Source organism: Callithrix jacchus, chromosome 12, assembly GCF_049354715.1.
Source record: "Callithrix jacchus isolate 240 chromosome 12, calJac240_pri, whole genome shotgun sequence".
Classification (NCBI taxonomy): Eukaryota; Metazoa; Chordata; class Mammalia; order Primates; family Cebidae; genus Callithrix; species Callithrix jacchus.
This window is the reverse complement of record NC_133513.1, coordinates 58,551,296-58,574,377: the sequence shown is the minus strand read 5'-3', so window position 1 is coordinate 58,574,377 and position 23,082 is coordinate 58,551,296. Positions and strand designations below refer to the sequence as shown.

The following is a 23,082-nucleotide window of genomic DNA, read 5'->3' as shown; positions in this document are numbered from 1 at the left end:
CTCTGAAACAAGAGCTGTAGGCTCCCAGGAGCCCCTACGCCTTCCTACTAATTCCTTCTTATAACATCTCCAGTCTTTCTGGCTGCACTTGTATTAAAAGCTCAGGGTTTTATTAAAAGTGGATTTATTTACCCAAAAAGAGATGAAACCCCAAACTTTGCCAGGAGCCTGTCAGAGCTTGCTTCGTGGAAGCTCGGGGATGAACTCTTGTCGGAAGAAGCCCCTGTCCTGGAGAACCCACTGGCCTCCCCAGAGCCCCGTCCACCCAGGAGGCCTGTGGCAGCCCTGCGCAGGAGCCCAGCATGGACTCTGAGGACTGAGGGCACTTTGGCCACCAGGTCTCCTCTGCACAGGCCTGCACCAGCCCCCTTGCACCTCCTCCTTAGGATCACTATCCCAGGCCCGGCCCGGCCCTGCCCTGCATGTCAGCCTGAAACGGACTGCTGCCCTGAAGAGTACTGCTTAGTGACTCTCTGGGGTGGTGCTCCAGTGGGCCCCAGGCCCAGTTATCCTAGCAGGCCAGGAAAGCACAGAGCGATTGCTGTGAAGGGATGCCAGTGCCTGGGGAGGGTGAGGTGCGGAAGGCCCCTGCTGTGTCATGGCAGTGAGACTGGGTAGAGTTGGAGGAGGGGCAGCTTGCCCCCAAAGACCCGAGGGCATGCGTGTGGAACAAGCCTCTGCATGGGAGAGAGGGGTGGGGGTGCAGCGCAGGCTTCGGCCTCCTGCTGATAAACTGTGAATGGAGAGAAGTGGCCACAGCCACAGAGCCCTTTATTAGCCATGCAGATGCCAGGGTTGACATTTCCCTAGAGGGTGGGGACAGGCTTGTCTTGCTCTCCATCACCCTGGGGAACACAGTGGCCTGGAGCCAGAGCCTCAGACCGGCAGAGGAGCAGGCGTGGCCGGCACTGGCCATGGTGTGATAGGGCCCGGGGAGCCAGGTAAAGGCTGTCCTGGGCAAGGGGTGACTCAGTGAGTGGTGGCGGTGACCTTACAATTCTCTTTTTCATTCATTTGTGTATTCAGTCAATCAGCCAACCCATCAATTGATATTTGAATGTGCCAGTTGTATGCCAGGATCTCTTCCTACAACAATCTTATGCCTCCAAGTACTTGCCTGAACTCTGCCTTCTACCCAGAGCACCTTCCTCTTCCTGTTCTCTCCCTGGCAAACTCCTACTCATGCTTCATGGCCCATGCTGAATGTTGCCATTTGTACAACTGCTTGCCAATTCCTCCAGGCGGACTTCTCCCCTTTTTCATACATTTCTCCATCTGAGCCATATGTGTATTCACACTCCCCACATGTGTGCAACAGCTGTCTGCACAGATGTCCTTGACTTCATGCCATAGACTGTGCTCCCCAGTAATGAGTTCCCTTGGCTCCCCATCCTGTTAGTCCCAGCTCCTGGCCCCTTTTCCACCAGTGCTGCAGAGAGAATGAGTAGGGGTGTGGGCAGAGCCATTCGAAGCAGGAATTGCCAGGCACAGCGCTGTGTGGGCCATGGTTCCTAGGAGCATGGGGGCCGCCTGAGTTGCCACAGTCATCCCCGAGATACATGCTTTCAGGATTTACGCTTTTATCCCTGAAGTAGTTGATCCATCATGTTCTCCTTTATTCAGACCCCAGTGAAAACAAGGTCCCAGGCCTTTTGCGGTTATTCCTATTAAAATGGGGGAAAAGTGAGGCCAGAAAGGTGCAGCAGCCTTCCTAAGGTCACACAGCAATGTGATGGGTGGTTGAGCTACACAGATCTCTTGTCTCTTCGCTGGAGGCTCCTCTTCTGTTTTTCTCCCATGGTGGTCCATCTGAACAAGGGATATGGGAAGGGGAAAGGAAAATGACAGCATCTGTAAGGCTGGGCCTCCCCATAGACCCTAGGGCATTTGCCTGGGAATGTCAGTGTGTGCCCAGGGCAGCTGAGGCCTGAGCCCTTGGCACCTACTTCCTGGGCTGCCCTTGCAGCCAGGGGTCAGCCTGGAGAGGGAAGCTGTGAGTTCCATGGCAGCTGCAAAGAAAGACAGCAGCCAGGGGAACCCAAACTCAAGTCCCTCCTCTCTTCTGCCCAGGGCACGACGGTGCGCATCATCACCGCCATTGATCAGGATAAAGGACGTCCCCGGGGCATTGGCTACACCATCGTTTCAGGTAAGGCAGAGGGTTCCTCTCCTGCCCCCCCCACCCCTCACTCCTTTACCCAAGGAGAATCAGTAGGTGTCCCAGGCTCTGAGGGCATGTGGGACAGGGTGGGAGACATGCCTACAGGGACAGTCCTCGCCAAAGGGTCAGGAAGGGGAGCGACTGAAGGCAGTAGCAGCAGGGAGAAGAGGCGTTGGGAAGCCACAGAGGCTGAGATGTCTGGGGGGGAGGAGCGTGTGCTGCTGTCCAAGGTCTGAGACGCTTGGGCACTTTGGGGCTCTGGGCCTGGGACTTCGGTGACTCCCATCTAACCTACTCCAGTGCTCTGAGTTTGTTGCTTTCTTTGCATATTTGATGAAAAGGTGACAGTTCTAACATCATTTTGGAACAAACGGAGCTGCAACTACAGCTGATTTCATGTTCGTTTCACATTTCCAGCCCTTAGGAATTCATGTTGCATCTGGAATGTTGCAGTGGGAGCATCAGCCCCCTTGCCGCCCAGATGCCTTAGTTGAGCAGAATAGTGACTAACGGCAGAGAGGGTTCTCAGTGATGGGATCTCTGACCCATGCCCCACCCAAAGACCAAAAAATGGCAGCTCTGTTCAGCTGTCCCAGGGCTGGGTAGGTTTAGAGCAAGGTTGCCTTGAGGATGCAGTGAGATGCTGCTCGCCCACAGACTCTGGCTCTGCCCACCCCCCATACACACCGCTCATGACCTCCCTGCCCAGCCCATGAGTCAGTGACGGGTCAGCCTGGTGTATCTGGGTAGGCTAGGCTGATGGCTGAGAGGACATCCAGCCACCAGGCCAGTTTCTACCCACTGCCCCTCCCTACCATACCCCCACATCCCCAGAACCGGAAGTGGCATTGTTGGAGCAGCATCTTGAACCTAACACTCAGAGGACAGCAAGGCATAGTGATCAAGAACATGGAGGAGGATGGGGTCTCCTGTGCCATGTCATTTTGGGTGGGTCCCTGTCCCTCAATTTGCCTATACCTCTCTACGACAGGAGCAATAAGAGTCCCTACCTTGAGATGATGTAAGGGTCAGATGACTTAATATATGAAGTGCTTAGTTAATATATGTTAAGTGCTACATAAGTGTTAGCTAGGGTTATTACTACAGCTAGCAGCTAATGCTACCTTGGGAAGCTAGGGGTTAGCTAGTAGGAGGGAGACACCTCATGTCCTTGGCTGGAAACCAGGGGTGTCAAGGGGTCCCTGGGACCCACAGCTGCTGACATGGTTATTGTTGTGCCTCTAAGCTCAGGGTACCCCAGGACCCAGAGCAACTCCCAGCCCGGCACAGGTGGTGACTGGCAACAGGAGCATGGGTTTGGGCCTCTGCACCACTTCCTCCCCGTTTCATCATTCTGGTGTCCAGCACAGGAGCTGGGTTAGCATAAACCCTGATAGGTACTTTTGAAATGAATGAATGTCACTCTAGGGGAGTGAGTTTTCAAACTCAAATGAATCCAGGAATCTCCTGGGGCTCCTACCAAAAATATGAGGCCCTTGGGCCCCATGGAGATTCGCCCTCGGGAGGTTTGGGATGGGCCCGAGAATGGTCCTTTCTCACAGCACCCCAGGAAGCTCAGGTGCAGGTGGTCCTCAGACTGGGATGCGAGGAAGCCAGGCTCAGGAAGGAAACTATTCTGCAGGAAAGCAGGACCTGTCTGGGAACCGAGGCTCTTTCTAGGTGGGCAGAGGAGAAGGGGAGGCCCGTCTTGGGGCTGATCTTCTTTATGAATATTGCAAATTGAGACACAGAGCAAGAGCCTCTCAGTGACCAGGGGCTCGCACTGGAGAACTGAGGGAACATGGTAAGCCCTGGGCGATGGAGATGGGAGCCGGGACAGAGTGGCAGCAGGAAGGGGGTGCTGGGCTGGGGGTGGGCCTTTTCTCTCATGTGCTCATAGCCTCTGGGTTCAGATATATCCAGATATATCCCAGCCTGGATGGAGGTAGGGAGCAGAGAGCCAGGACCTGGTTCAAAGTCATGCCTAGAATGGGAACTCCTGCAGAGACCCTGCAAGCCCATCCTCCAAAACGCTGGTCCATTCCAGGTTCCTGCTGGGTGCCAAGCTGCCAGTCCAGACCCTTGAGTCCTCTCCAGTATTTAAAGATGGCTCCAGCCAGAACCACCTCTTTACTCTCTCCCTCTGGGGACAGAGTCTAGAGGGCTGAGCTGCTGAGCCTTTGGCATCTGGGCTGGATGCTGAAGCATGGAGTCTGGGCACAGCTGCCTGCAGCATCTCCAAGGGCAAAATCTCCTGGGACAGGCTCCCAAGTACAAACGACAAAGTGAGAAGGGAGACCCAGGATTTAAAACCACAGGGAAGGGATGTGTGTGGAGGTGACGGCAGGAGGCAGAAACTTCTGGAAGGCCTGAGGCATTTCAGCATAGCCTTATAGGAGTCCCACTGCCAGCACAGATGTGTCTTTTAGAAAGGGTGACAAATGGGTTACCTCTCACATGCCAGCTTTGATTGATTGGTAATGGCTGCCTGCAGAGGATCATGGAACCAATAGGCTCATGAGTGCAGTATGCAATTGGCAGAGTCTGCTATGTGTGTGGCAAGGGAGAGGACCACTTGCATGACAAATATTTGCCATCCTTGGTATGTTACCACTTGAACAATACTCACAGGGTGACCTTAGATCTTCCTCTACCTATCTCGTGGGTGTTTATCACCACCTCACCTCATCCAAACCCCTGTTGGGTAATGAGCAGCTCGAGGAAAGGGCAGTCCTTCTCTTTTTTCCCTGCCGACTCTGACTGGCTCAATGGGGCTGCCCCCACCCCACATTCCTGCCCTCTTCCCCCTGGCCCTGGGCTGGCACAGTCTCCCTGAGAGCCATCCTCAGCATGAACCTAAAGCAGGCTGATGGGCAGGAGGGCACTGTCCCCAGGGGAGCAGGTGGACAGTGAGCTAGGATTTGGCCTCGTCTTTACTTCCTTCCACCAGTGCAGACGCAGCTGAAAAGAACAGTGTCTACCAAGGGTTTGTCACACACCTGGCTCTCTGGGGACATTTGGTTGCAGCCCTCTCCTAGGTGGCCTGGCCAGTGCCCCTTTAGTGGGAAGCAGGCAGGAGGGATGGTTCATGTCACTCTGAGGGCATCTTCATAGCTGACTGCCCCAGAGTGGCCCTGAGTGCCCAGTAGGAGCCTGCTCCAGCCCTAGCTGCTCAGGAACCATTTTCCTTTGAAAGAAAGAATTAAGGGCTTTGTGGGGGGTGGGCAGAGCCAAGTGAAGAGTCCTAAGTGTTATTGATGTGGATGACTCGAGTCTCTGGGGGACCCCAGAAGCCTGGGCTGGTGGTGGCTGTGTCTGCATGTGGGTGGGGCCTGCCTGCCCCATGTGGGCAGATACAGGCCTGAACCCACAAGGGATCCATGGCCCCCAGTTAACCTGCCCAGCTCCCTGGGTCCCTGTCCCCTTCAGGCTGTTTATCAGCCTGCAGCTGTGGGGATTTATGTCTACACACCAGTGCTTTCCCCATTACTAATGACCCCTCTGTTTTGCCAAGAGCAAAGAGGCCTTCAGCAGTAAGTTATGGCTCCATTGCTATCAATTTGTTCCCAGCCCCTCGTGACCAAACTGAGACTGAGGAATGACAAATTCATAGAGGACCTGGCATGGGCCCCATCTGCTCTCTTGGCCTGTACCTGCCCTGCCACCCACAAGTGGCATCATTTTCTTGGGGGCCTGGCCAAAACCAAGCTCTGCAGGCTCCCGTCCCCAAAGTTTAGCCCAGCCTGTGGTCCAACAGACACCCCTTCTGGCCTCATCCTTCCTCTGCCAGTCCTCCTACAAGGGGCAGCTGCACTCGCCCCACAACTGAACTTGGAGTCGGAAGTTGTGGGTTCGAGGTCCAGCTCTGTCACCTGCTAGCAATGTGTCTGAGCAATGTTTGACCTCTCAACTCCATGGTCCTCACCCATGGAACAGGGTTAATAATCCCCATGTGAATGAGATGGTGCTGGAGAGACTCTAAAGGGCCATAAAATATTAAGGAGTATTAATTGTTGAGGAACAAGCAGGACCTAGGGGTCCTTGGGACTAATTCATTTTTTCCTTTATTTGTTTGAACACAGGGCAGTGGCTGAGAGTACAGGCTCTAGAGCCGCTGTCCATGGTGGTGACCTCTAGCCATGCCAGCCAATGCATTTGCCCATGAGCCCCTGTAGCTCCTGGGCACTTGAAGTAAGGCTGATCTGAATTGAGATGTGCTGTCAATAAAATACAGGATTTTGAAGACCTAGTATGCAAAAAGAAGTGATAAAATATCTCATCAGTAATGTTTTATATTGATGACATGTTGAAATGATAATATTTTGGATATACTGGGTGAACTATAACATATTATTAACATTAATGTCACCTATTTCTTTTTTGTGGCTACTAGAGAATTTAAAATCACACAGGTACCTGTATTCTATTTCTTTTGGTGGCTCTGTTCTAGAGTTAGGTAACCTCGATGTAGCTTCTGCCACCGATCAGCTGTGTAACCTTCTAAGCATCTGTTTTCCAATCTGTAAAATGGAGATGATAACAGCCCATGCCTTGCAGGCCTGTGGGGATTTAGCGAGCTGAGCTGAGTTGGCATGCAGAAGCGCACCTGATCTTGTAGTTAGGGCACAGCAGTGTGGACTCTCCATTCCCATCCACTGTTGACTGAGGGCCTCCTCTGGGCCAGGTGCTGTGCTAATGTCCTGAGAGGTGGTGGGGACTAGGGCACCATCTCTGTCCCAGGAACCTACAGTTTGATCAGGAGACAGACCTATCCAGAGGCAGCTTTAATACCCAGTGGAACTCTGTGAAAAGGAGGCAGGAGATATGCTGATGTTGACATGGAGAGATGGCTCCCTGGGGCTCTGTTACACTGTTTTATCTACTTCTGTGTGTTCCAAAATATCCATAATAAGAAGGGAGAAAGGATCCTTGAGAGGGGTGCCTCACCCACTCAACTCGGGGTGGGGAAGATTTTACTCTTTTAATGTATAAAGTAGATATACATCATACCTATGGTGTTGAAATTTCATGTCGCAGAAGGCAAGCAATTAGGTAAAAATGTCTAAAGTGGCTCTTGGGGCAGGGGGTTGAGTGGGGTGGGTGATGATGACGATAAGGTTGAGAAACGCTGGGCTAGAATCAAGGGTAGGTGAGAAGTATCAGGCCGTAACCCCTCACTCCCAACCTGAAAGCCAGTGGCCTCACTTCCAGGTCACACTGGGGTACCTACCCAGGTATGTTAGTGAAGGACAGAGCCTTCCCTTGCTTGTCTCTGAATTTTATTTTAATGCTACCAAGCGAGGAGGTACATTGAGTGCTTTAAAAATACACTGGAATACATGAAAATACATTGATTGCTTTGAAGGGTAGTGTGTGTGCATGCACACACACAGGGAGAATAATCAGATACAGTCAGATTTGCACAAGCTCACATCCCCCACATATGCCAATAACTGAATCGGGCCCTTGGCCATGGCCTGGCAGGGGACAGCTATCACAGGAGACCATCGTTCGAAACACTTCAAAGCCCTTGTGATTAAGCTGCTTGGCATTTTCTCCCCCTGAGAAGTAAAAACTCTGGAAAAGCAGAATTGCTTTGGAAATCTGAATCACACACCACAGTCCCTGGCTTGGGGTAGCACAGTGGGTACCTGAAGCCCCAAACACCTCGGGGCATCTGGGGGCATGGCTCGCCTGGCTGGATCCAGAGGTTGCCAGGAAGGAGTCCAGGGCAGATCAGAGAGGGGTGGCAGGGCAGTTGCTAGAAGATGTAGAAAGCAATAGAAGTGGGTTCCTGAGTGCAGCTGGGGTGGAGGAAGTAAATGCGGGGTCACCGGGAGATTCATCTCACAGCAGTTGGAGTGAGGTGAGCTGCTAACAGGCTGTGGCTCCAATGTAGCCTTGCTGAGGGGGTTCTGGGGGTCACTGTGGGGACATGCAGGAGCCGAGTCAGCAGGCTTTGGTGATGTACTGAAAGCAGATATTGCAGGAAAAGGAGACAAAGAAACTACTAATGTCTGAGTCTCGGTTTCTCCGCTCACGGTGGTGGCCTCGGCAGACAGGGGCATATTCATAAGAAAAGCTTGTTAACATCTGTGAATGCCACCCTACACCCATACCAGCACAAATACCAAAGCACCCCATTCTTCACCCACAGCAGACATCACTGATTGATCCTGGCATGAGGATGGCCTCCAAACCTTTCTTACCTGCCCTCTGGCAGCCACTAAGAGTTGAGAAGCCTTCTCTCTCAAGCTGAAACAAACCTGCTGTCCAAAGTTTAGGTTTAGCCCATTTGCATCCTGTAGCTCTCTTCTTTCAAGAATAGGGACCGAGCCTTTAGAGGGTTTTTAATTTAATTATACAAACACGCTGGCCTATTATTTACATTTCTCTCCCACCATCATGCCAAAACAGCAATAATGCATCACACCACACTCACTTCCTCCTGATGAGCCACAGGAAAGTCTGCACTTCTTCCTTCACCCGATCTTTCTCCCTCTTCCCTCCAGGGTTCGCTTCCCACCTGCCAGCCTCTCTGATGCTCTCAGGAGCCCACCTTCATGGTAAACCAGTCTTTACAGCCATGCTCGTGAGCCCCTGTTCTTCTCTCCTTTAATGAGGCCTCGTAAGCTCTTTGTCAGTATCAGTGGCTTGCTCCTTGCTTCCTTCCCGTAAATAACACTGGTTGGTGGACTTTTAAGAGGTTTCACAGCAGCACAGTCTAGGACTCTCCATTTCTATGTCTCACTTTCCCCATGGGCAGGAGTCTGTCTCTGTCCCTTGCTCGGGACATAGAGTGCTGTGGAAACACCCTCAAGGCCTTCCCCTTCTGCTAGACCTGAGTCCACTTCCCCAGCTGAGCCAAGCATGGACTGCATGGGCCCTTTAATTGGTCTACTCAGCTCAGGGACTGTCTGTGAGCCAGAGCCAGGGCTGAGGCAGCTCTGTGGAGTCGAGGGGGTTGATGGGGTTCTCGCTCATGGTTGGAGGTTGTTTTGGTGGGAGAGTCTGGTTACCCTATATCAACAAGCACTTGGTTTTTTTTTTTTTGGTTCTTTTCTGCTTTTTCCTCACCTAAGATAACTGCTTTTTATTGACTTTCAGGAGGTTTGAGATCTTTGGAGGAATATGAAATTAGCCACCATTTATTTTTCATTGTCTTTCTCTTTTAACTTGGTCCACCTCGGTACACAGAATTGATTTAAACATAATTCTTGGCTCGAGATTAACGTTGGTCCATGTGTAGCTCTCTTCTATTTCATTCTTAGCCTTAATAATATTGTGGATGCCTGTGAAACTCACCAGCCCACCTAGAGCGAGACCATCACCCACGTCTTATCCATGCCTTACCCACACCTTATTAACACCTTACCCTCATCTTATTTACACCTTACACCGGTGTGTTCCTCCTCTACCCCATTCCCTGCCTCCCATCCCCCAGAACCATATAATTGAATCCTGCATTCTCTTATTCTCTTCCTTTTGGGAAATATCTTATCACAAAGATGTGGATGGCATATTGTTTGGATTTAGTTACCTTTGAACTTTATTTTACAAGTATCATGTTATACATAGGTTCCTGGGATTCATATTTTCTCCTCAATAGTATATTTCCAAGACTCATCCGTGCTGTTGGGTGGGCATTGTTTTCATGTTTACCATGCATTTTACTCCATCATGGGAAAATACTGCAGTTCATTCACCCATTTCCTTGTTGATGGGTTGATTTTTGCTATTACAAACTGTGCTGCTATGAACACCCATGTATCTCTCTCTCTGGATGTGTGAAAGAGTTTGCCTTGGCCTATATATGATACCTTTCACCCCCATCATAACCCCCGAATGTGGCTGGCTAGAGCCATTTAACAGATGAGAAAGCTAAGTTGCACGGAGCTTATGAAACATGCTTAGGATCACATGGCAAATGAGCAGCAGACCCAGGATTCAAACCTAGACCTTCCTGCTTCTAAATGTCACTTTTTTTTTTTTTTTTTGCTATTGTTTGCTATTCTGCCTGAGAAGCCAAGTGATTCATGTTAGCCTGGTGGTCTGTGTTTAGAGTGGAATATCAGGATTCATTCAATCATTCATTCATTCGTGTGTTCATTCATTCATTAAGCTAACCAGTGAGTAGTAATTGAGTGGCTACTGTGTTCCAAGCTCCATGCTAGACCCCAGGGACCAACTGTGAAGCAAAAGCCACTGGGGAGGGGATTTAGGAAGGCTGGACTAGGGAGATTTCCATTGCCTGCTTCTGCCTTTCCAGGCTATGGGCGTGGGAGGAGATCCTCATAGCTCCCACCTCAGAAAAGTTCCCGATATCTTCTGGGGGCTTTGAACCTAAGACGAGCCCCTCTAAGCAGCTCAGATTCCCAGCTCCCTTTTTCATCTGACTCCCTGGATGACTGCTCAGCTTTCAAGGCAGCCCCCAGCTGGGGCTAATCTGAAATAAAAGTTTTTATTTATCTAGCTTGATACCTGGTGCAAGGTTAAATCATACAAGAGAAAAAGCAATAAAGGAGAAAGATTAAGCGTAAGGTGCTGTCTTAGGCATGCCCTTTTGCAATATGGCTACAAAGATATTAAGCCTGAAGACACCCACAAGTCCACATTGCTGTTTCCTTGTCTCTCTGGGCTCAGCTAAGCCGCTGCTGGAGCAGGGAGGATGGCAGAACATGGTGGGGGCTGCAGGAGGGAGACCCCCTGGGGTACCCTGCAGAGAGGGTGAATGGCCAGATGGAGTTCTAGTTACTCAGTCCGTCAGCCACCTCCCACTCCACACAGCTCTGATTCATGGCTTCCCCAGGGAAGAAAAACATTGATATCTGCACCTACGTTTCTATCAGTGTGTCCATGTCATCAGTATTTATTATGTGCCTGCCACAGGCAAGGCACCCTTTGTAGAGACAGGAGGCAAGAAACCTTCATCACAATCCTTTCCCACAGTCAGCCTGGGCTCAAATCTCAGGTGACCTTGAGCAGGTTACATCCACCTGTGCCTCAGTTTCCTCATCTGTAAAATGGGAATATTCATAGGGTTATTTTAAGTGTCAGATGAGTTAATACAAGTAACATTCTCAAAATAGTGCCTAACACATAGTAGGCGCTCAAAAACATTATTATTATTATTATTATTATTTGTATTGACATTGAAAAAAATACCCTCTAGTTGATGACAAATGCAAACAAGAAAAACAATGCCTGGATTCCTCAGCCTGTACGTATTAATGGGGTCTCTAAAATTCCAGCTTTCCCTGGCTCATGGCCTCCCTCCATGTCGGTATAACCTAAGACTTCAGCTTTCTGTAAAATCCCCACCAAATGTTACAGAGGCTCCTACAGGGTGTGGAGGAGATGGTTCCCCTGTGCTTTCTAATTGCTCTGCCAGCTGTCCTGCCCCCATCTCTCCGGGTGTCCCCTACACAAAGCCACTAGAGGTGGGTAAGTCACCAGGCCCCTGCTGTAGGCACCCTCTCTAGCCCTTGAAATGGCCCAGCATTCCCTGTACACCCCATGACACTGGAGCCAGAATGGATTGTGGGCTCTTCCCCAGGTCCCAAGGCAGACTGCACTTGGGATCTGGGTCCCACAGGCCCACTGCCTGAGCCCTGTGCACGGCATGCCTCTCCCCACTCCCACGCAAAACAGCTCCCTCAGCTCCAGCCTGCAGCCCTTCCCTTTCTTGGGCCAGGAGAATACCATGCCATCCTCCTCACCCATCTTTCCTATAGAGCTCATGCTTTAAAGCAGTTTTTTTAAAAGAAGGAAAGGAGGAGGAGAAAAGAAAGGAGTAAGAAGAAAAGAAAGCTTTCTTTTAGCCAAAAGGTCAGCTTACTGAAAACCCACCCACCCATTCTCCAGTCATGTCCAGTGTAGACCCTAGAGAGAACTAACTGCATGAGTAATTAATGGTGTGTGCCTGAATGGCATATGTAATACTTTGGGAGATTATGAAAGGGTTTGTTCTACCTAGGAAAGGCAGTCCTTGAAGCAAGATTTGGGTTGATGGCGAGGAAGAGGTGTTGCCGCCCTCAGGGCTGGGTATGAGCACACACTCAGGAGACCTTCCCCCACAGCCTAACATTCTCTTCAGGTTGGGACTCACATTAGGAAAGGTCCGAATGCCAGACTGGGGAGTAATAATGACATCATAATAATAGCTACCACTTCTTGGGTGTGTGGGAACCGATATAAGTGCTTTATGTACATCAACTCCTTTAATCCTCCCGATAACCGCATGAGACTGTCCTCTTATTGTTATCCCCATTTGACAGAGGAGGAAACTGAGGCCCAGTTGCCCAAGGTTTCATGGCTGGTAGGTGGTAGAGCCAGACACTGAACCCAGCAGGCTGGCTCCAAACCCATTTTTCTCCACGGCTCCCTGCCCTGAGTGACTGAGCAGGCTGCCACAGTCACAGTCCCCCTGGGTAGAAAATCCCAGGGTCTACCTCTGGACTTGGCGGCTGCACCTCCTGTGCTCCTCCACCACCTATCTCTCTGCCACTCTGTCAAATGCTCTGAGTCAATTAACTGGCTGCCCCCATTCAAATATTTGACCAATATCCTGGAAACAGAGATTTCAGAGCAGATATTTTCAGACATTCATTGAAGTGAACAAACATTCTGGCACAGAATGAAATTATTGCTCAACATCTGATTCTGCCGGGCTGTGCCCCCATCCCAGCCTTACCCTCCCCACCACTTGAAGGCATTCCTTTTTGGGGGCAAGGTAGGTGGAATCGGGCTGCTTATACTTTCTAGCTCACTGCCCCTCCTACCTCCGTTGACTGCCAGTGTGTGAGGATCCCCCCACCCCTGCCCCGCAGGATCACATTTTTGAAGCCCTTTTGAATTCATGAAAGCAGATGCTGAAGGGCACTTCACAATGACATCTGGCAGACCAAGGGTTATTTTAAAGGGACTGGTGACTAGTTTTTCTTCATAATGACAGTAGTATTTCCAAATGTCAGCAAAAGCAATTTAGTTGAGACTGAAAGGAGCATTTTGCAAATGAGGATTTGAGTCCCTGGGATACTTTCAGTCCTCTTTAGGAGTCTGTAGGAGCTGGGCATGGTGGCATGTGCCTGTAGTCCTAGCTACTCCAGACGCTGAGATGGGAGAATCACTTAAGCCTAGGGGTTCGAGGCTGCAGTGAACTAAGATGGTCCCACTGCACTCCAGCCTGGGCAAAAGTGTGAGACCCTCATCTCCAAAAACAACAACAACAACAACAACAACAAAAAAAAACAGTCTCTAGGAACTGGGGAATTGGCCATTCATGACTCAGCAGGTGGTTGGCAAGGTCTTAATGTGCCAGCTTCCACACGGGGTAGTCTTGAGGAGACACACAAGACTATACAATAGAAACTGAAAATGTAAGCTTGAGGATTCTCTACAGAGGTAAATGGATGAGAAGTCGCTCCTCCATCACAGCATTTGCTGAGCGGCTGGTGCTGTCAGTGAGTTCCTGGGGGAGATGAGAGGAGGCCAAGGGTGAGAATAGCAGCTTCACCCGAATTCTGCTTCTTCAACTGTAAAATGATACCCCCAAGGGATGATTTTAAGTGGTGCACAGGTGGGACCTGAAATAACATTGAAACACACAAAAAGACGGTTATTCCCTTTTTGACTTTCTTACAGAATTTCCATTTCTGCCCTTTCTATCCAGGAAAGGGTTCAGTTGGGTGCTCATGTGTTTAGCACCTCTTCAACTGGGCTCATGTCCCCACTGGACACAAGAGAGCCGCTGGAGCCTTCGGAGGCTGAGCTGATGCAGCTTACCCTGTAGGCAAATTACACAGGCTTATTTCCCCATGTTATAGCCATGCTCTACACGTGGCTGATGAACTGGTTCCCCATGTGTGATATTCTTAAGAGTTTTTTAAAGGATGATGTTTAAAGGAAAAGAAAATAAATCAAATTACAGAAAACTACTAAACAAATAGTAGTAGAAGTTTCATACAAATATAGCAGAAATTGGGAGGATGGCACCCACGTGACTGAAGATCAGGCAATCCTGATGTAGGAGTCATGTTGACTTGGGCCTTTGCTTGGGCGACTTTCCTTCTGAGAGTCACCTCAATGTATGTGAAGGGCTTGGAACAGCTCCTGGCCCAGGGAAGGCAGTTGGGAAATGCCAGCCCTCTGTTGGATGGAATGGCCCTTGGAAATGGGGTGCACTAGTGCCCGCACGGCAGTGTTATTGGCACTGCTGCTGGGACTGAGGGGTGGGTTGGTTAGGTGTTGAAGAAAGCATCCCAAGCAGGAGAGGCTGAGATGAGCAGAGGCTCAGAGGGAGGACCAAGGGACATTTAAAGGACAGTGGACAGATCAACCAGGCTGCAGAAAGGGAAAGATGGAAGATGATTTGAAGGGTCTTGGACCAAGCTAAGGAGTATGGATTATTCCTTTCAGGGCATCTGTCTTTGCAAGAACCCAAGAGCTCTCAGGAGCTCAGGAAAAGAGGCTTGCCGTGAGGCTCAGTTTTCCCATGGGCATCCTGAGCTGACCCTTCTCAGCATCGGGTCTCCTAGCTCAGGAACTAGGAACCCAGCTTGGATGTTTTCTCCTTTCCTACAGCATCTGTATTCATGAGGACCCTTGTGATTACATTTAGGGCCCACCCAGACAATCCATGCTAATTTCCCATCACAAGATCCTTAACCAAACCACATCTGCAAAGTTTCCTTTACCATATAAATAACATGCAGAGGTTGCAGGGTTTCAGACCTGGATGCCTTTGATGGCCATTCTTCAGCCCACCATAGCATCCATGCCCTCTCTAAGCATCTGCCTCTCTTCACTGGCTCCCTCATGGTCTCAACTGGGCCGTGATGACTACACTGCCTCTTCTTCGCACTGTTCTTGAAATGCCCTTTCAGCTGCTGTCTCCAGCAGCTCTATACTCTAGTTATCCCATTCTGAGTTTCCTAGATGGGTCAGATTGGGCAGCTCACCACCACAGCAGTGTCCACAAGCCGTGGGGAGCTAGTAGCCTGAGATGCTGTGACCCAGGCAGCCGGTACAGAAGAGGATGGTGGGGCCATGCGTGGGGCAGGCCCCAAACACGTCTCATACACTTTCAAAGGCAGACAGACCAATGGGACAAAATAGAGCTCTGAGAACCAGACCCAGGTATAAATATGGGAACTCGTTATATGATAAAGGTGGCACTACAAATCACTGAGGAAAGGATGACTTGTTTAGTGGCTGGTATTTGGAAAACTAGCTCACCACGTTGAAAAAAATAAAGCAAGATCCCTACCATACACCATATACCAAGGCAGACTCCAGATGGATTCAAGACCTAAATGTGAAAGGTAAAATATAAAGCTCATAAAAGGAAATGTGAGGGTATATTTTCGTGACCTTGTAGTACGAAAGGACTTCTTAGCCACCCCCCCACAGAGATGTGCCATAGAAGACAAATTGTTCTACATCAAAGGAGTTCCAATTCAATCAGAATATATAGACTAAGTTAACAGCCAGTGATATATAGGGAGATTTTTGCAACAATTAAAACTAAGGAACTAATAGCTAGCATATATAAGGAATTCCTGCAGATCAAGAAGAAAAAGCTGGGAAATCCAACAGAAAAATAAGTAAAGGATATTAATAGAGTGGGAACCCCCGATGACTGGTGGACACATGTAGAGATGCTGAAACTGACTAGACATCAGGGAAATGCAAATGGTAACTGCAGTGACTGACCTCTTTACACCCCACGTCAACACAGGAGCCAAATCCTCCCTGTTTTTGTGTGTTCTGCAAGCTGAGAATGGGTTTTAAAGATAAGTACTTTTAGGTCTCGTGCGGTGGCTCATGCCTGTAATCCTAAAGCTCTGGGAGGCCAAAGCAGGTCGATCACTGAGGCCAGGAGTCTGAGACCAGCCTGGGCAAGAGAGTGAGGCCCCACCTCTACAGGTGTGGTAGCCCATGCCTGTAGTCCTAACTACTTGGGAGGCTGGAAGGATTCCTTGAGCTCAGGAGTTAGAGCTACAATCATGGCATTGCACTTCTGCCTGGGTGATAGAATGAAACCTTTTCTCTTTAAGATAAAAGAAAAATGAGTATTTGTGCAGTTAATCTGAGGGTAATAAATATGATCTGTGAACTCCAGTTAAGCAAAGTGTTATCCCTGACACAGAAAATTCCATTCTTCTCATTAGCAGGACTGCAGTATAAAAAATTGTGCTCAATTATTAATATATTTTGAATTCATCAAAAGTTTTTGTGGAAATTTGTTTTCTTTCTTGTACTAACATCTGGCCTCTCGCCCTGCAAAGTTTGAAATATTCACTATGACCTTTTGGAAGAAAGTTTGCTGACCCCCACATATTCTGCCTGAGTTAGAAGCCACATGTGATTAGGTTGAACCACATACAATCACCATTTTTGTAGGTCAAAATGGTTCAATGTCAGCAGTTTCTTCTGGCTCAAATTCATAGATATATATACAACAAAATAGACTAATATTTAAAACCTAGCATTGAGAATTTATAAAAGAAATATAATTTATAAAAGACATAGAAAGGGATAACATAATACCATTTCTGTAAGATAAAATAAAGCAGGCGGGGCACAGTGGCTCACACCTGTAATCCCAGCACTTTGGGAGGCCGAGGTGGGTGGATCACCTAAGGTCAGAAGTTTGAGACCAGCCTGGCCAACATGGCAAAACCCCGTAGCTACTAAAAATACAAACATTAGCTGGATGTGGTGGTGCACACCTGTAATCCCAGCTGTTCTGGAGGCAACCCGGGAGGTGGAGGTTGCAGTGAGCTGAGATTGCACCATTGCACTCCAGCCTGGGTGACAGAGCAAGACTCTGTCTCAAAAAGAAAGAAAAAAAGAAAAAGAAAGCAAACAATAATAACAGTAGATACTGAAGGAGAATGCGTGCTTATTCGGAGACATGTTGGAAAGTACGTGTTTTGGAGAAGAGGAGTGGGAGGAGGGTAAAGAGGAAGCCCAACTGTGACATTTACTAACATTTATTGAGTAATTGCCATGGCCTGGTCCTGCCTTCAGCTGCTCCCAGGTGTTAACTCATTTACTCCTCACAGCACTCTGATGAGGTTGCTATCATGGTGCCCACTCTACAGATGAGGAGACCCAGCTCAGAGAGGTTACGTAACTTGCCAAGGCCACTCAGCTTGTAATTGTCAGAGTCAGGATTTGGACCCAGACAGTTTTGGCTCAGTTTGGGGTATCAGATCTGAGTCCAGTTATGTGGGTAAAATCAGAGGTGTGAGGGTGCACCCAACATATCTGAAAAAGCAAACTCCCCTTTAACTAAATCCTGCACCCACCCCTGCCCACTCCTGCTCAGGAAATCTCTAGTGTTCCTTTTTCACTTGCTTCTCCAGGATCCAGAACACTTGCCTCAGCTCTGACCACACTCTGAGAGTGAGGAGTAGGGACCTTGGCTCTGCCTTGGCTCAGCCTGGAGTGATGGGCCATCTTACCCACAGGACAGTTACTGACAGGATGTGCCCTGAGAAATGGCTCTGGCATTAATATACTGAGGTATCAGCCAAGGGCTTAGGATCACATAGGTCCAAGTTCAAATCCTGGCTCTGAGTTCAGCTGGCTGTGGGGGCCTTGACAAATCAGTTGTGTAAATAGAGTTCAGAACACCTACCTTGAGGAGGCATTGCACAGCACAGGGCCTGGCCTACAGTAAGTGCAGGGTAACTGACTATCGACCACGAGTTCATTCACATCACCTAGGGAAAATGACTGCTTTTCATTGTACCATCTTGAAAGAAGCACTTGGGAAAAGCAAGGAGGAGCCTCTGCCATCCTATTTCTCTAATTAGCCTGCCTGTTCCCCTCTTATCCATCATACCGATCTCTCTATATCCCTCCTCTCCTTAAAAACTTATCTTCACAGTCACCTCCCCCCAGGAAGCCTTCCCTGACCACCCACTTGTATCATCTATTTAACTGACAGTAGCAGGTTCATAATTTCCATTCTATTTCTTTCTTTCTTTTTTGAGGTGGAGTTTCACTCTTGTTGCCCAGGCTGGCGTACAATGGCACCATCTTGGCTCACCACAACCTTCACTTCCCAGGTTCAAGCAATTGTCCTGCCTCAGCCTCCTGAGCAGCTGAGATCACAGGCATGTGCCATCACACCCGGCTAATTTTGTATATTTAGTAGAGATGAGGTTTCACCATGTTGGTCAGGCTGGTCTCGAACTCCTGACCTCAGATAATCTGCCTGCCTCGGCCTCCCAAAGTGCTGGAATTAGAGGCATGAGCCACCGCGCCCAGCCACTCCATTCTATTTCTAATTTGGAGTTTCATGCTCACTCCACCATCCCTGGACCCTGTGCCCAGGACACTGTCGCTTCTGGCATGGCCACCTGGTTGGCTTGGGGTACACAAGCATTTGTCTCTTCGACATTCTTTCCCTTCCCACCTTGGTAACCACTGAATCCCTGGGAACTCCAGGTCCCAAATCCACGGTTTTGCAACCCAGAAAGGAGCCATCCTTTCCCGAGGGGCTTCCCGAGGGGCATCCCGAGCACCTGCAGGGGCCTTCCCCTGTTATCTGCCCTCAAGACAATGCTCTGTGGGAGATGTACACTGAGAGCACAGAGGCCCAGCCTCAGTGTGGCCTGCCTGGGACTGCCCAGGTTGTGCATGGCACTGCCAGCAGTTGGCATCAAGCCACCCACAGTCACATCCAGGCCCTTTCTCTCACACCTGAGCCACGTTCAAGCCCAGAGATGACCATGTGACTCCAATGTCCCTCCTGTGAAATCCTTCTCTTTCTCTTACCTCTCCAGGGAAACTGAAGCCCGTACCAACTGACTTTCCTCCATGGTCTGTGTGACTCAGAACTGCTAATTGGGGCTTGGCTCTGGGCAGATCTCTCTATGATTAGCACTGATTTTCCCTGGCACCAAGGGTGGCGCCTTCTCCCTGGCCTTGCTTAGGGTGGTGGGAGACCCACACCTCAGCAGCAAGGAGAGACTGGCCTACAGGGAGAGAGAAAATGAGCCCCTTGAACCCTACTTTTTTTGCAGCCGTTATTAGGATGTCAATGGGATCCCACACAAGGATATCATGCAAGGCCCTCTCTGGAGGTTGCATCTTACACTTACAACAAGTATATCAATATCCACATTTCACAGATGAGGAAACTGAGGCTCAGAAAGGTAACATAACATGTAAGGTTATGCTAGGCCAAGAAGTGGCAGAGCCAGGATTCAAACCCAGATCTACATGAGTCTGAAGTCCTCAGGGACCACCCTGCCTCATTGGATGGTTATGACAACCCTGTCAGGTGCAGACCCTGTCTCTACTATTTCCACCATACAGATGGGTAAACTGAGGCTCAGGGAGCTCAGGAAACTCAAGACCATATGATTGATGAAGTGGTGAAGTGATAGATGCTGCCTGGCCCCTGACCCAGGCTTTATTCCATCCACTGAACACAGACCCTTCCCTTCCACACCAGGACCCCTCTCCCTCCAGTGTGGCGTCAGGAGGGGTAACGGGGAGGAGCTGAGGGTAGCATTGCCCTAGACTGACATGAGAAGCAGATGGAAATAGGTCACAAAGTTGTAGGATGGGTCATGAAGGACCAAGTTGAAGAAAGTGCTGGAAGCCAGGTAGACTTGCCATGTTGGGCAGGAGGGAGCTCGTAGGCTCTTAAAGGAGTGAAGTGCGGAACTGACACTCCACCATGCCCTTTGCCCAGCCCGCCCCAGGTCCTACCTCCCAGCCCCATCCCACCCCCACCCCGCCACCCAGCACTCCCTTCCTCCCTCCCTCCCAGGTTGGGGGACATTGGGCCGCTGAGGTCAGGTCTTCATTTGAAGGACAGATAATTAATCTGACAAAGTAATCCCCAGCACACTCTGGCAGATTTATGGAGATCGCCTCTGTCCCAGGAACTCTGCCTCATCATCTTTCATTTCCCAGGCAAAGTGAGTGACTTGTTATATCATAGGCCCCACGCCAATAGGAATTTCATTTAGGGGAGTTCTCCAGGTGGAAGGAGATTGATAACCCACGACTAGGCAGGAACCGACAGCAGTCCTGGGGCCGGGAGGGTGGGGAGGAGAGCAGGCATTGCCACCTCCTCTGTCCCCTTGCTAGTCTCCATCTTTCTCCCAACATGGTGCTGATTTCATGGGCCTCACCTGTTATAGGCCACAGGAACCCAGATATCATCCAGTGGAGCCTTTTCAAGCCCCACATGAGAAAGCAGAGGCCCAGGGCATGAAAGAGGGACTGTTTCCTAGCCAGCTCTTGGGGCTACTCTGCCCCAGCTGTCCCCATCATTACTTCTCCCTCCCCACCCCACACCTCATCCACCCTAAAGCTGCCACAGGTACAGGGCTGTCAAGGGCAGGGGCAGAGGGTCCTCAGAGCCTGCCATGGTGGTCCTAGGAGCCTGCTTCCCAAGGAGGCCCCTTTCGGTGTAGGAGGGTAGTAGGGGCTTGCAGGACCTGGCGGCTCATTCACCAAACACTGAGAAGGGACGGGTGTGGCCCCGGCAGTCAGGGTAGTTGCTTCTGGTCTATTGGTTCTGCCGTTAGCTTGCTAGGCAGTTTGGGGGCTACCATTGTCTACCTTTGCAGTACAGGAGTTTGGGCTCATTTGATCATTCATAAATATTTATCAGGCACCTCTTGTACTCACTGCTAGGGATATGGCCATGAACAGGACAAACTCTCGCCCTCAGAGCCTCTCTTCCAACACACTCTGTTGTATCCACACTCCCGCCCCACCCCACCCTCAAAGGCAGGGTGGGCCCAGGCTGTGGGCCACTAGGAAGGGAGGGGAGGGCCTGGGCACAGCACAGAGAGCAGAGGTTGTCGTGGCAACATGTAGGCAGGCACCAGCACCAGCCTTGCCAACTTGACAGCTCCACATCGACAGGGACCATGCATGGCAGGGCTGGCTCCTTCCTGAGGCTCTACCAGGCCCTCAGTAATTAAAGCCATAAGTCATCTTCTGACGGGAGCCTGCGGGCTGGGGAGGCCACAGCTGGCCTTGCTTGGGGCTTAGTGCTGGGAGAGAGAGTGAGTATATCTGGGCAGAGGTTTGTAGAGGGAGCTGGAGATCAAAGGCTGCCCTCCCTTCTGGCCTAGGCTGGGGGCAGTGTTTGGGCTCTGAGGCTCTGCTTGGTGCCAGGGGCAGTGTCAGGAGCTTCCTCCACAAGCAAAGAATTTACTTCCTCTTTTCTATGAGTGCTGAGAGCCTCAGGCTTGCAAACACCCCAAGTGATGCCATCTGCCTCCAGCAGGACCCTTTGCCCTGGTCCCCCTGTAGGAGGGTCTATACCCAGAGCTTGGTGTGGGGGTGCTGTAGGGTGTTCACTGCTCTGGGGTGCTTCCCAGAGAGCCTGCCTTCCCTCCTGCCAAGAGACTAGGGCTCAGTAACTGAAACCAGCTGATGGGGAAGGAGGCAGGACCGGGAGCCCCTGTAATTGAGGAGGACACCAGGCCACCCATCTGTAGGGTGGCCCAGTGGGAAAGACCCAAAAGTCACCCTGTGACTTCTCTTTTTCAAAAAAGCGGTCAGCGGCTTTGGAAAAATTTGGATTATGGAGCCTCCTCTGTGGTCAAAAAGGCAAGGACGTCTCTCTTTTTCCTGTGTCTCGCTTGCTCAGCAAAAGTTTCTGCCTGTGTGAGCCAAGGGATGGGAGCGTCTTGGGACATCCCTCCCTATCTGGCTGGGCTTGTTCATCAAGCATTCTCTGAATGCCTACTTGGTGTGGGGCACTGGGCCAGGGGCTTGGGACATAATGTGACATCTCGGGCTGAGCCTCCAGCTGGGAGGATGAGGGCATTCTGCAGGCAGGCTGCCGGGATGAAATGGCCAACCACCCACCCCACCCCACATCCCAGGCCAGGACCCCCGGCCTTTGTCAGAGAAGCAGGGCCAAGTTCACCGGCAAATGTGAAATATTGAATATTTAGAAAAGTTCAGAAACCAATACAGCCCACTCCTACATCTTCACCACCCTGATACCATGTGTTGACATTTTGCCATACTTGCTTTGGATCTTTTTTGCTCTTCATTTTGTTCTTGTTGAAGAAATGGAACATTGCAGGTATTGTTGAAGACACCTTTTCTTTTCTTTCCATCATCTCAGAGGCCTGTCCTATGAGCACCGAGTAGAACAGGCAAAAACCTCCAATCCTGACATTGGCTTCAAACATGACGTCCCTGACTTGAATATGGACTGTGTCTTAGGTGACATTGAGGAACCATTAATTTTGTTTAGGGTGAAAATGGCATGTTTTGTTGCAGTTTGGGAGTCCTTATGAGAGACGCATGCAGTATTTAAAAATGAACTGGAGTTTGCTCTGATAACACCGTGAAAAATTGATAGTGTTGAGGGGGATGATTGTAAGATAAGATTGGCAGAAGCTTGATGACTGTTGCATCTGCGTCACGGGTACAGAGGGCTTCATTGTGCTCATCTCTACATTTGTGTTTGCTAGAAATTTTCCATGTTAAAAATTGTATGTGTGATCATCAAAGCTTCTCAAAGCAGACGATAGAGCCACATCTGCCCTGTGGCCTGGATGGGCACCCAGACCTGAGCCCGATTTCTGGTCTACCCATCTGATGCCAGTTCTGCCTCTAACTTGCTGTGTTGTTGACCAAGTTACTTCTCATTTCTGAGTCTCAGTGCTCCAGGGGTTGAAGGAAAAGTTGGAACCCGTTAAACTTTAAGCATCTTTCCATTTTCCGCCTCTGACACGTGACACATCTCACCTGTATGCTCAGAGGCTCCACTAGAGGGAAACTGTGGGAACAGCCTCATTTACACCTTCAATTTCTTTTTTTTTTTTCTGTCTTTTTTGTTGTCGTTGTTTGTTTGTTTTTTAGTTACAGTTTCACTCTTGTTGCCCAGGGTGGAGTGCAGTGGCGCGATCTCAGCTCAC

At 50.0% G+C, this 23,082-nt stretch overlaps 1 protein-coding gene across 5 annotated transcripts in view; it reads left to right on the top strand.

The window, feature by feature from the left end:
• The window catches only part of CDH23 (cadherin related 23), a 412,201-nt gene that overhangs the window by 175,196 nt on the left and 213,923 nt on the right, over positions 1-23,082 (top strand). For all 5 annotated transcript variants that reach the window (XM_054242941.2, XM_078345637.1, XM_078345636.1 and 2 more), the window contains exon 9: positions 2,071-2,149. In XM_054242941.2, the coding sequence (XP_054098916.2) occupies positions 2,071-2,149 (79 nt within the window). The remainder of the gene's footprint in view (positions 1-2,070; positions 2,150-23,082) is intronic.